Here is a 12,104-nt window from a genome sequence, read left to right as displayed (position 1 = left end):
TTTAATTTTATATTAATTTTTTTAATTATATTTTAATTTGTTGACTATTTGTTTAATTATTTAATTATATAATACTTAATTATAATTGTAATTTATATTTAGCTATAAATATCTAATTTTATAAAAAAAATTAATTTGTATATATAACACATGCATTATTTTTAAAAAAAAAAGTGTTCCAACTCATAAATAATAAATATTAAAATTTATCTTATTTATAAATAATTAAATTGTTAGAGAATCGAGTTCTTTTATTTTAAAAAAGTTATTTGAGTTTTTAATAAAATATTAATAGTTATATGATCAGTTGATATAATGCTTGATTTTTAATTATTATATTATTAAAATTTAATCCCTAATAATCTCAAACATAAAAATAAAAATCATTCGAATGTTTGAAAAAAATAATATTTTTAAAATGTATATTTATGCATATGAAGAACTGCGGAAAAACACATGATACAAGTCGATCAAATTAAGACGATTTTTGTTTAGATTCATAAATCCGCTTGGTCATATTTCTTGTTTTGGTTTGAGGCTGCAAGCATGGGAGGATAGTACAATTGAGAGGTCTGAAATTTAGTTGGTCGAGAGCCATACGACTTTCTTTTGCAATTTGCTTGGAGCAAGTGTGAAATGTGAATCAATGAGTTCATCTATAAGCACAATATTGGGGAAAGTAGTACAATAGTTTAGGATTTTTTTGACTTACTAAAAGGCCAAAAGGCAGGCCTCAATGCCCCAGGTAAATACTCCAAGATTGGGCCAAATGAGGCTTGGTGCATGAATATTTTTTTATTTTTTTAAATTATAAAAATAATTATTATAGAATAAAATATTCTTAATAAAATACATATGATTTTAAAATTTCATATACGATTCTACCAAATATAACAATTAAGGATTTCAAATATATTATTTATTTATGTATTTAATTTATTCAATTAAGTATATAATCATGTCACATCTCTATTTGAAAAAAGATACATTTATATGAGTGTAAATATTAAAATTTTATATTCTTTTTTGACCCTCAATTAATTCAAAATTAAATTTAGAGTTAACTTCGATCGAAACAATATATTTAATTTTAATCATAGATTTAAATTTCATCTAAAAATTAAAATATATATAAAAAAAACTTTTTAATAGTTTTATATTGGTGTAAGTAGATTCCTATTCATTTTATTTTATTTTTCTGTCATTTTTTTTTAACATAAAAAGGGTTTTGAAAGATTTTTTTATTAACAAATGGCAGCACAATTAGATGGAGTGACAACACTAAACCATGATATTATACATTTTTATATAGATAGACGAAGTTGAAAAATTAAAAATAAATTTCTATCATAAAGAATAAAATTAAAAATATAAAAATATAAAAAATAATAAAATTAAAATCATAATTATAGATACACAAACTCAAAACTTAATTCAATTAATTTATATTTTATTTTAAAAAAATTTAATATTTAAATCTCAAAATATATAATTTTTATATTTATATTTAAAAAAAAAAAAACCCTTGTAGGAGGAGAAGTCACGGGCACTATTGTACCCGGGGCCCTGTGGGAAAGCTTCAATTATTTTTTTATTCACATTTCACGTGGGGGTTTAATAGTAGTTTACATTATTTTCAATAAGCCTACCCACAGTTCCACTTTCGGTGGGTTTTCCACTATTTATACAGATTAATAATGATGCTATATTATACATTTTTATATAGATAGACGAAGTTAAAAAATTAAAAATAAATTTCATCATAAAGAATAAAATTAAAAATATAAAATATAAAAAATAATAAAATTAAAATCAATTAAATAATTGTGGATACACAAACTCAAAACTTAATTCCATTAATTTATATTTTATTTTAAAAAAATTTAATATTTAAATCTCAAAATATATAATTTTTATATTTATATTAAAAAAAAACCCTTGTAGGAGGAGAAGTCACAGGCACTATTGTACCCGGGGCCCTGTAGGATAGCTTCAATTTTTTTTTATTCACATTTCACGCAGGGGTTTAATAGTAGTTTACATTATTTTCAACAAGCCTACCCACAGTTCCACTTTCGGTGGGTTTGCCACTATTTATACAGATTAATAATGATGCTATCCCTCTAAATTTATCTGATCTTATCATCATTTGACTGAAGCCTACTCACTTGCTTCCCCTCTAACCACTACTGTTTGGCCTGCCTAAATAGCAACTAAATTCCCTATGGCCTGGCTACCCGAAAACTCTGGATACATGTAAAAACCTGTTAGGCTCAGTTGAAGTAAACTTTTTTTTCTTTTAATCATGGAGGATATTATCTATAATTATTGTATAAAATTTACCAAAAATTACCAAAATTTTGTATAAAAATTAATTCAAAATCACATAAAATCTATCAAATTTTTGTATAAAAACTAACATTTATAAATGATAGAATTTTTCATATATATATATATATAATTTTTCATATATATATATATACATACTTTTTTGTTATTAGACAATTATAAAATTATTGAAATACACCCTACAAACATTTTCATTCATCATTTGACAAGAGTCAAGCATTTCAAATTCCAAATTTGGTTCAGAAAAGAGCAGTATTAGATTATATGGTCATTATTTGGACTATATGATAATTGATAAAATAGGATGATATTCATTTTATTCTATATTTGATTTATATTTAAATAAAATGATTAGATTATAAGGAAGATTAATTATTTTTTTGATAAAAGATAATTCAATTATCTTAGAATGAAAATGATTATTTTTAATCCATTAAATTTATATATCTTATTATATCCTTAAAAATTATATTAATAAATTTAAATTATATTCACTTTGAAAAATAATAATTTTGATCAATAAATAAAACTATATATTTTATCTAATTATCGCATATATCAAACACAAAAGAAAATAATATTATTTAATTTAATTATATTTATAATATTATTTTATCTTATCTTATAATAATTTTGTGAACAAATATACCATATAATTATTATCTTATATATATATATGCTGTCAACAAATAAAAATTTTAGGTAATTACAAGATTATTATGATAATAATTTATTACTTTTGTGCCGATTTTTTAAAAACATATAGTTACTGCCATCCAAATGTCTTTACCATCTTAATTATCTCTTATTGATTTTCTAAACTTTATCCTAAAATAGAGATAGAAGCTTATCTTCAATATGATTTCATTACATGGAAGGAGAAGTTGTGTAATTTAAATCAACAATCACAACAAATCAAACTTGGCACAAGTGGGTTAATGGAGTTAGAATTGAATATATATATATATATATATGCAAGTATTAATTCTCTCTTATTATATGGAAAAAAGATTCATGGAAGGAAACGAAAAAGAGTATCATGTGAAGAGTGAGTTTGATAAACCATTGAAAAATATCTCGACAAAAAACAAATAAAAAGAAATAATTAAATATCTTCCTTGTCACAATTTTCACGTGGGAAGATACAGTTTCATCGCGCAAGATAAGAAGCAAGACAAAGAGAACCAAAAATAATCATTGTTTCATGTAAAATTAAAGAAAAAAAATGACAAAGGGTGTACCAAAGTGATGGAGTTGGATAAAAATTTTAAAAATTAGATAATTTTGTTTTTCATGAATAAGATTGTGCAAGAGGGAGATATTTTAAGGGGAAAGGACCATTCCTGATACAACCATCCAGTCCAGCTCATTTGGTTTCAGTAGATTCGATGATGTGACCCAAATAATTCACATGCCCCACTTCTCTCTCAACAACCTTGTCAAATTTTATTTGTTTAAGTATCTAGTTTTCAAATGTGATACTTTGATAAGGACACCAATATTTTCCCACGTCCCGCCACCATACCCTACTGCCCTAACTTCCTCTTTTTCCTACCCCACTTCTCTTTGCCATGGTGTAAAACCAGTCAAATTACTTTTGAGTTATTAAGTTTGACTAAAAAAATTTAAGTAGTCAAATTAAATTCAAGTAGTTTAATATATTATTTAAGGGATTTGTGAACTTAATTAAATATTTTTAATATATTTAATGTTTATATATATAAATAGATGATAAAAATATTATATTTAATATTAATGTTTATAATTTTATCATGCTGAATTCCAATAATTCAATTAAATTATAAAATTGAATTCAAGTAAAAAAATAAAATTCATTCAAACTCAAATCAAAATCTGAACTTCAAATTGGGTAAAGCTATGGTTTTGCAGCTTATCAATTGAATTACCACCTGACTTCTTTACTTCCATTTCTTTTTTCTTTTCTTTTTAAATAATTTCTTTTATATTTTTGTATTTCAAATTACTTAACCTAACATCAACATTAATTATAACCAGATTTTATTAAACCATTTTAATAAGTTTTAAGGTTAATTACATATTTGATATTCAAATTATAATTAATTTTTGATTTGATACTTAAAATTTAAATTTTATATTTAAAATATTTATTTATCAATATAATATCATTACTTAAATGGATGACGTATCCAAAGAAGTCAGTAAAATTGTTACATATAATATTAAGTGCAATAATTAATCAATATTTAAAAAAAAAACTTATTAATATGTAGTATTTTAAATTTTCAAAACTCGAATCAAAAAATTTAAATACCGAATTATATTCATTAATTTGAATCGATTTGGTTCTCTAGTTTTTAGAATTTAATGATTTTTTATTTTTAATGTTTGTAATTTATTTACATATTTAGAACCACAATAATTGTTTTTATTTAAAAAATTAAAAAGTAATATAAAAGCTAATAAATAAAGATAATTTGTTCAATTTAGATAATTTTGAATTTTCACTTCATGAATTGAAAATTTTGAAAATAAAAAAAATAGTTGCAAGTACTAAAATTTATATCATAAATATTATTTTTTAAAAATAATTATATGAATCAATTAACTTAAACTTCGAAGTCAATATATTTTGTAACATAAGGAACAAGTAAATTATAAGATATAAAAAATTAGTCTATTTGCACCAAAAAAAAAAAGTACTCTATTATAAAGAGATAATATTTCAAATGTACCCAAAAAAAAAAAATTTAGATGTAGCTAACTTTGGCAAGTGTAGGTGAAAAATGCACCAAATTCAATATAATCTTCAAAAGCCTAGCAATTTAGATCCATACCGAACAATTACTAATTCAAGAACAATCAATGCATGAATGGACCAAACTCTTTTAAATTCAAAGAATTTTAATGGGTGTTTATAAATGTTTATGGTCCTCCCTTTTATATATGTACTTTTTTAGTTCCTAGTGAGATATAAACCCACAAACTAAAAGGGGCTATGGAATTTTGGGTTACTTTTATTGTCAACCACAAAACAAAAAATAAAGTTAGAATGCCAACTTTATATATCCAAAAAACAAAGTCAGAACCTCATCGGCTGAATAAAAATCTGATTAACTTTAAGCAAAGGCATTTTGAAGCTGCTAAAAGTAGAATTAGACAAAAAAAAGAGTAGAGAGACAAATGTTGCAGAGAGAAAGGGATTGAGGGATTGGGAATCTATGCAGAAAAGCACGTTGTTTCTCATTCATTGATGCCTCAATCCCACAGGCTTTGCAGGCAGGCAGGCAGGGCACGGCCTCTATTATTTATTTATTTACTACTAATATTTTAGTAATTTATTGGGCAGCAATGGAACTGCTTATATATAAAAAAGAAACTTGAATTAAATGAACAGACAATATATCCGTTACACTGCCTCTAATAAAAACAAATCGAATGCATTTACTAAATATGAAATGCATGTTATTCACTCATAGAGCTGCCTGAATTAGAAGGAAGATTTGGCCAACAAGCATTAGCTCAAATGATAAAAGTGCTGAAGCGGCTTCTGAAAGTTCTAACAAGTCACGCCATTGCAATGACTTTGTGACTTCTCATTTGTGACCAACCAAAATCTATGGCCATGAATGCATTCAGATAAATCGTTCTCGTCTTTTAATCATACATCTCCTTTTTTTCCAACTTTTCCTTTGCGTATAAGTTGAAAAGTTGAAGAAATTTAAGCCCTAATTTCCACTATTGCAACTTTTAGCATTGGAATTTGAAAGCATTAATAATTTGATGATGGACCAAACAATCAAGTACAATGTAATTATGATTCAAAAGTAAAATTAAAAGTTTCTCTCTTGAACTAAACTCCACTCTGTTTAATTTAATAAAAAAGTAATAATTCAAAATAATTAAAATCTAAATTAATTTAAATTCGAAATTATTTAGTTTCAAACGAAAAATTAAATTAACTTGATTTAAGATTAAAATTCAATAATTTAAACATGAAATAACTTGAATCTTTTTTCAATCCAAACTCACTCAACCTAAAATGATCCGATTCAAATTCAACTCACTAGTTGAATTGCCAACTCTATTAAAAATCATATGCTAATCACAAATTTGTTCTATAATTCCTTTGGTTAAAACACAGGGAAAAAGGCGGGAACTTGTGATTTGTCACAACTCATAAAGAGATAGAATTCTAATGGGACAAAGAAGTTGGTTCCAATGGAGATGCAGGGAGACCTGGTCAAACAAACATCATTGGCTGTAATTAAAAAAAAAAAAAGAAGAGAGGGATTGATCCAAGGGCTAAGCAAGTAGGGTGGAGTAAATATAGAGTAAGGTGAGCCGTAGATGCGAGACCACTCCCAACAAAAAAGATTCTGTGCTATGGCTATGACCGACCTAATGTCAAATCAAAAGGAGCAACTGCACCCTTTTAATTTTTTTATTTTGCTATTTCGTTTGTTTAACTTTAGCTTGTAATGGGATAATAGCCGGGGGGCATTGGCCTTTGGTTAAAAAATTTGGGCAGATGATGCTTTTGCACTCCGTCGCATAGCACTTTCCCACCACCACCCTCCCTGGCAGATACTAATTATACAATCCACCAGCATCCTCTGGTTTTTTACTTCTTTTGGAGTAGAGTACTCTGAATTAATTCCGAGGACAATTAGCTCTATTAAAATGATCCCTTTGCATTTTCACCGAGGGAATATTTCTTTGTCCATATACAAATATTTCTAAGATAATAGATAATAAATTCTTGAATTTTTCATATAAATAGTTAGATAAATCTTAATAATCGAGATTCTTTAGCATTTTTGTTCTTAAAAAGCCTCTTAAGAAGAATCCCCGTAGCTTACTCCAACTATCAAATCAACTTGTTCAAAAATTTATCTATAAAAACTAAAAAGTTGTTTGTTATTATTTTCGAAAACTTTTTTTTGTTTTTTATTTAAAATTATCAAAGTTAAAATTTTAATAATTAAAATTTTAATATTTTATTAATAAATTTTTTAATTATTAATATATATTTTTTGTTTTCAGCATAGGAAAAGGAAAATATAAAGAGACATCTTTCAAAAAAGGTTTTGTCAAAAAGGTTCAAACTAACGGTTGATGATTACGAATTTGGAAACCCCACAATTTGTGCATAAATTTTCCTCTCAGTTACATAACATATTTTTTTTTTTTGGTAAATCATATTTAAGATAAATAAATTATTTAATCTTTTAAATCAAAATAAATACATGATAATTTAAAATAAGTAATTTCAAATCATGTATTTAAAATAATCTTAATAAATAAATATCGATAAAACTCAAATTTATTTTTTTTTAATTTTTTTTAATTTATTAAATTAATTACTTATTGGTACATAATTTGTTCTTTAAATCTTATCATGGTAAGGAGGAAAGTTATGTCAACGTCTAGTCAAAAAAGTTTCTACGAGAAGGCCAATGGAACAGATAATATGACATTAAGAAGGAAACAAAATTAGCATCTGAATAATTGAAGTAATAGTTGAAGATATCCCACATGTTTGCTCATATCAGCCAATGATATGGCATGTGGTCCAATTGCCACCCCTAATTTTAAACAAATTAGGGCAAGGAGGTCTCAAAAGAACGAAACATGAAAAGGAAAATAGAAAATATAATATAGTAAAAATTAAAAGAAGAGAAAAAAAAAAAAGAGATCAGCAGTAAAAGGCTAAAAAATTGCAGCAGAGCTGGCTGGGGAATCTGATACAATCCAGCAAAATGTGACATTATTTCCCAAACTTCATAGTAAACAACAAATCTGAAAAAATTTATTGAAAAAGACACATTAGATGAACAATACATGACTATTGTCAAAGACTGAAAAATCCTGACAGAAGCGCATTTCCAGCGCGTGGTTGGGACAACAAATCCCCCACCCCAGTCTCTCAACTCATCAAACAACAGCGAAAAACAGAGATTCCATATCTTTCATATCAGAGCGAAGAAAACCTTACAATCTAAAAAACGTGAACCAAATTCTTCCAAACTCAAGTTTTTTTCTTTTCTTTTTCCATTGAAAAGTCAGCAAAATACTAAAAAAAAAAATTAAAACAACCATTAATAAGAACGAAAAAAAAAGGGTATTTACATCTAAATTCTACAAGTGTTTGTTAATGAGAAAGGAGAGCTACGATAAAATGTGGGAAATGTGAAAGTTGTATCACTTGAGAACCCTTGAAGGAAATTAAAACAAAAAAGATCCCATGACATAAAATCTTAAAAATAACACAGGAAAACGTTAAAAATGTTATTCAACAACTAATTAATGCTTAGTACTAAATTTGTTACCAAATCTCTCTTTTTGTTTTTGGTTCTTTTTTAATGATTTCGATCTGTTGTTTTGTGTCTGCTGCTGCTGCTGTTGCTACTCTGATGCCCTTTGCTACTTCCTCCATTTCCAGTCTTTTGTGGGGAAGATGAAAACAACTGTCCGAATCCAAAAACAGAGCCTGATTTTGAAGATCCTCTCAAGGAACAAACGGGGACGTTAAGAACTGGGGTGATTCTAACATTAGCTGAATACGACCTCTCCATTCCTCTTTGTTTAAACCTGGGACCACCATTGAAGCTACTTGGACTGCTTGAACTTCTTTCCAGGCTTTGGAACACGATTTTGCCCGAAGAGTTCATCCTTGGACTATCAACTGAAACTCCCCTGCTTGTTACTCCACCTGATGAATCCCTCCGGATCGGACTCCGACCCATTCGAGTCCCACCAGCTGCCATTTGATTACTATCCGACCCCGAACCTGGTCTTGCTTTAACCATCCTCATTCTTGGTGGGTTTGGGTTTATATTTCTACAAGGAGCGAAAGGATTGGGGCTAGGGTTGTTCAAACTTGGCTTATCGGAATCAAGTGACAGCCTTGGAAGATCCTCGTGTTCGTGACCAGAAGATGAAGAAGAAAGGGATAACCTTGATGAAGATACAGAGACTGACTCACAATCTGAGTCTTTCAACAAGGGAATACTTAATGAAGAGTCTGCCCAGGATGCAGTGGAAGAGGAGGAAGAAGAAGATTTGGAGCTTCTGTGAAGGAAATGCTTGAGAGATTTCGTGTTATTGTTAGATAATAATGAGATTTTGCTTTGAGACTCGGATTTGGGAGGTTGATTAGTGTTTTGGGAAAACTTTTTAAGACCCAAAAGTTCCCTCCACCTACTTGAACACCTTGGAGCTTTAGGTGAAAACAAGTAAGGATCCGTGCCAGAAATCTCCATTTCTATTCTACGGCAAGATTTGGCTGTTTCGGGAGACCTGATCTCAGACAAAGCATTCACAGGAGGATGTGGTTTCAGAGTTGAGAAATGTAAAGGCACGAGCTTACCATCAGAAAAAAGCTCGTCAGCTGGAAGCATCGTGACAGGATCTTCAAGCCTGAACTCAAAGTCACCAGCAGGGGTATCTTGGATCTCTGGCGGATCAGAACCAGGATCAGGATCTGTAGAAGAGGGATCAGTAGGAGACTTGGGTCTAGACTTAGAAGACTCCTCTTCTCGGCTGAAGGAAATCCTAGGACTCAACCAACCATATGAAGAGTAACTTGTTGTAGTCTGGAAACTCTCCGGTGAGACACCGATGTTGTTAACACAAGCTGAAGCCATGAAGATGATGAAGAAAATACCCTGTTAAAAAAAAAGGAAATTACATTTACATTTGGGTAGATGAAGGAAATAAGATTCGAGAACTAAAGCAAAGCCGAAAGGGGACGGGTGTTTGCAGCAGCTTTGGTTTGGCTGTGTTAGGGTTCGGGGGAAGAGAAACGTGATTGAAAAACTGTGAAATAGTGTGAAGGGAGCATTTATTTATAGTATTTTTATAAATTATAGGGGAAATAGGGTAAAAGGTTTATGTTTTTGAGGGTAGGGCCACGTGGCTCTTTTTTTTTTTTCTGAATTTATTTGTTTTCCTATTACTTGTTTTGTTTTTCGTGAAGTGATGTTTCATTTGTTGTTTTTTTGTAGTTCTTTTTATATATACTACTCGGGAAAGTTAAAAACATGATTGTCTCCCATCTCTTAGTATTTTTCATTGTTTCCCAAACCATGAATAAAGACTCCCGTATTTAACTTGGCACTTATCTTTTATGTTATACCAGGAGTGAGCATAAATCAGTTCAAACTAATTTAATCGATTGAAATTATGAAATATGATCATTTCAATTTGGTTTAGTTAATTTTCGGTTGTAATCGATTTTAAGATCGGTTAAATTAGTTAAATTGATCAGTTATCAATTTTTAAAATTAATAATCGAATTAACCGAATTAACCTATCTTATAATAACTAAAGGTAAATGTGTAAATTCTCTTAAAAAAATCTTAAATTTAACTTACTTTTTTTAATTCATCCACCCATGCCGTTTCCCCTTTTTGCTCTTTGCTTCCCCTCTGTTGCATCTTACCGTGCCTCTGCCCTTTGTAGTTTGCTCTTATTCAATCTCTTGCATCTTTGCCTCCCTCTTACTCTTTTGCTTGGCTACTTGCCTCTTTATCTCTTGCTCCCTCTAATTTGCTACACAAGATCAGACAGTTGTAAAGATCAATCTGCCCAATACACCATCGTAAGTTCTTAAATCTTAATAACATTTATTTTTTCTTTTAACGTGACACTATGTCTTTGTTTAGAGTTGTATTCTTCTTATATGTTTTAAGCTAAAGCATAACCCAAACCCCAGCCCCAGGGTGTGCCCACGGTAATTTTTTTTTGCTGGTATTTTTCAGTACCTTTTGTTGTTTAGAGTGATTTGATAGATGGACCCTATCTCTAGCCCGAAAGAAATAGGTCTAGGACTTTCAGTGGCTTGTTTACTCCCTTAGTTGATTGACTAGGTTTCGGAACAAAAGGATCAAAAGCTTCTATACCCCACGCTGGATTTACAGGTTGTACCTTTTCGGTTAGTCTATAAGGGTCAGACACCTATATTCCAGGACCATACAATCTTGTTACATGAAATGCGCCAAAGCCAAAGCAAGCCACTCTTGAGAGAAATAAATGAATTCCAAAAATCTTGGGCAAATCCAAAGAAGGTGGTTGATTCTTTCTTTCCTCCAACTTAGCCCATTAAAAAAAAAGGGAAGATCGAAAGTCTAAAGGGAATGCTAGAATTGGGGACCCTCTCTAAGGCATAGGAGGACGAGGAGATTCACGAACAAAAGAAGGCAATGGATCCAAGAATCGGTTGTAGATGTAGATGTTATCAACTTTACTCTTCAGGTTAATGACTTCTGCTTTGTGAATCCCCTTGTGAAAGGATGAATGAACTCTTCCCTCTCCTGGACCAATAGAAATGATTTTACCAGCCAAATTTTCTTTGTCAAATAAGTTGATGACTTATTGGTATTCCAAGGTCTTTCTTTGCTTAATACAAAGGCATATCCTTTAAGCGATCTTTCTCAAGCTAAGCTAGGTGACTTGTAATGCTTTTTGCTTGCATCTTGATTCATTTCTTAAGAGTAAAGCTTTTACATTGAAGTTGAAAAAGAAGTGTTCTGTTCAATGTTAAAAAAAATTGGTATGGCAACATGGTAATGATGTGGACTAAGACGATTCGAGGATGGTCCCACAACTCATGAGCTAAAGATAGAAATCAACGAATGGAAGAGAGCCAAAGGATGCCCTCTTATCGTAAGTGAGCAGACAATTTCTCCCTGACATCACAGAAGACGATTATTTTTTTATAGCAGATTTTTTTTTTTCCAAAGGAATGAAAGTACTTACTTGATGGAGTAAGG

The 12,104-nt window shown here is 29.3% G+C and overlaps 1 protein-coding gene across 1 annotated transcript; it reads right to left on the bottom strand.

The window, feature by feature from the left end:
• Nucleotides 1-8,073: 8,073 nt before the first annotated feature.
• LOC111276609 (uncharacterized) lies at nucleotides 8,074-10,159 on the bottom strand. Its single transcript, XM_022862358.2, has one exon. The coding sequence runs from the start codon at nucleotides 9,975-9,977 to the stop codon at nucleotides 8,691-8,693; it is 1,287 nt and encodes a 428-aa protein (XP_022718093.1). The 5' UTR covers nucleotides 9,978-10,159; the 3' UTR covers nucleotides 8,074-8,690.
• Nucleotides 10,160-12,104: the final 1,945 nt, after the last annotated feature.

This window comes from Durio zibethinus, chromosome 25, assembly GCF_047325235.1.
Source record: "Durio zibethinus cultivar Kanyao isolate XHJ-2024 chromosome 25, ASM4732523v1, whole genome shotgun sequence".
NCBI classification, from domain to species: domain Eukaryota; kingdom Viridiplantae; phylum Streptophyta; class Magnoliopsida; order Malvales; family Malvaceae; genus Durio; species Durio zibethinus.
The sequence above is the reverse complement of the archived record's forward strand: the minus strand, read 5'-3'. Positions and strand labels throughout refer to the sequence as shown.

Excerpts from the sequence above, each read along its gene's own strand:
- LOC111276609 (XM_022862358.2), bottom strand. The coding sequence starts at position 9,977 with ATGGCTTCAGCTTGTGTTAACAACATCGGTGTCTCACCGGAGAGTTTC.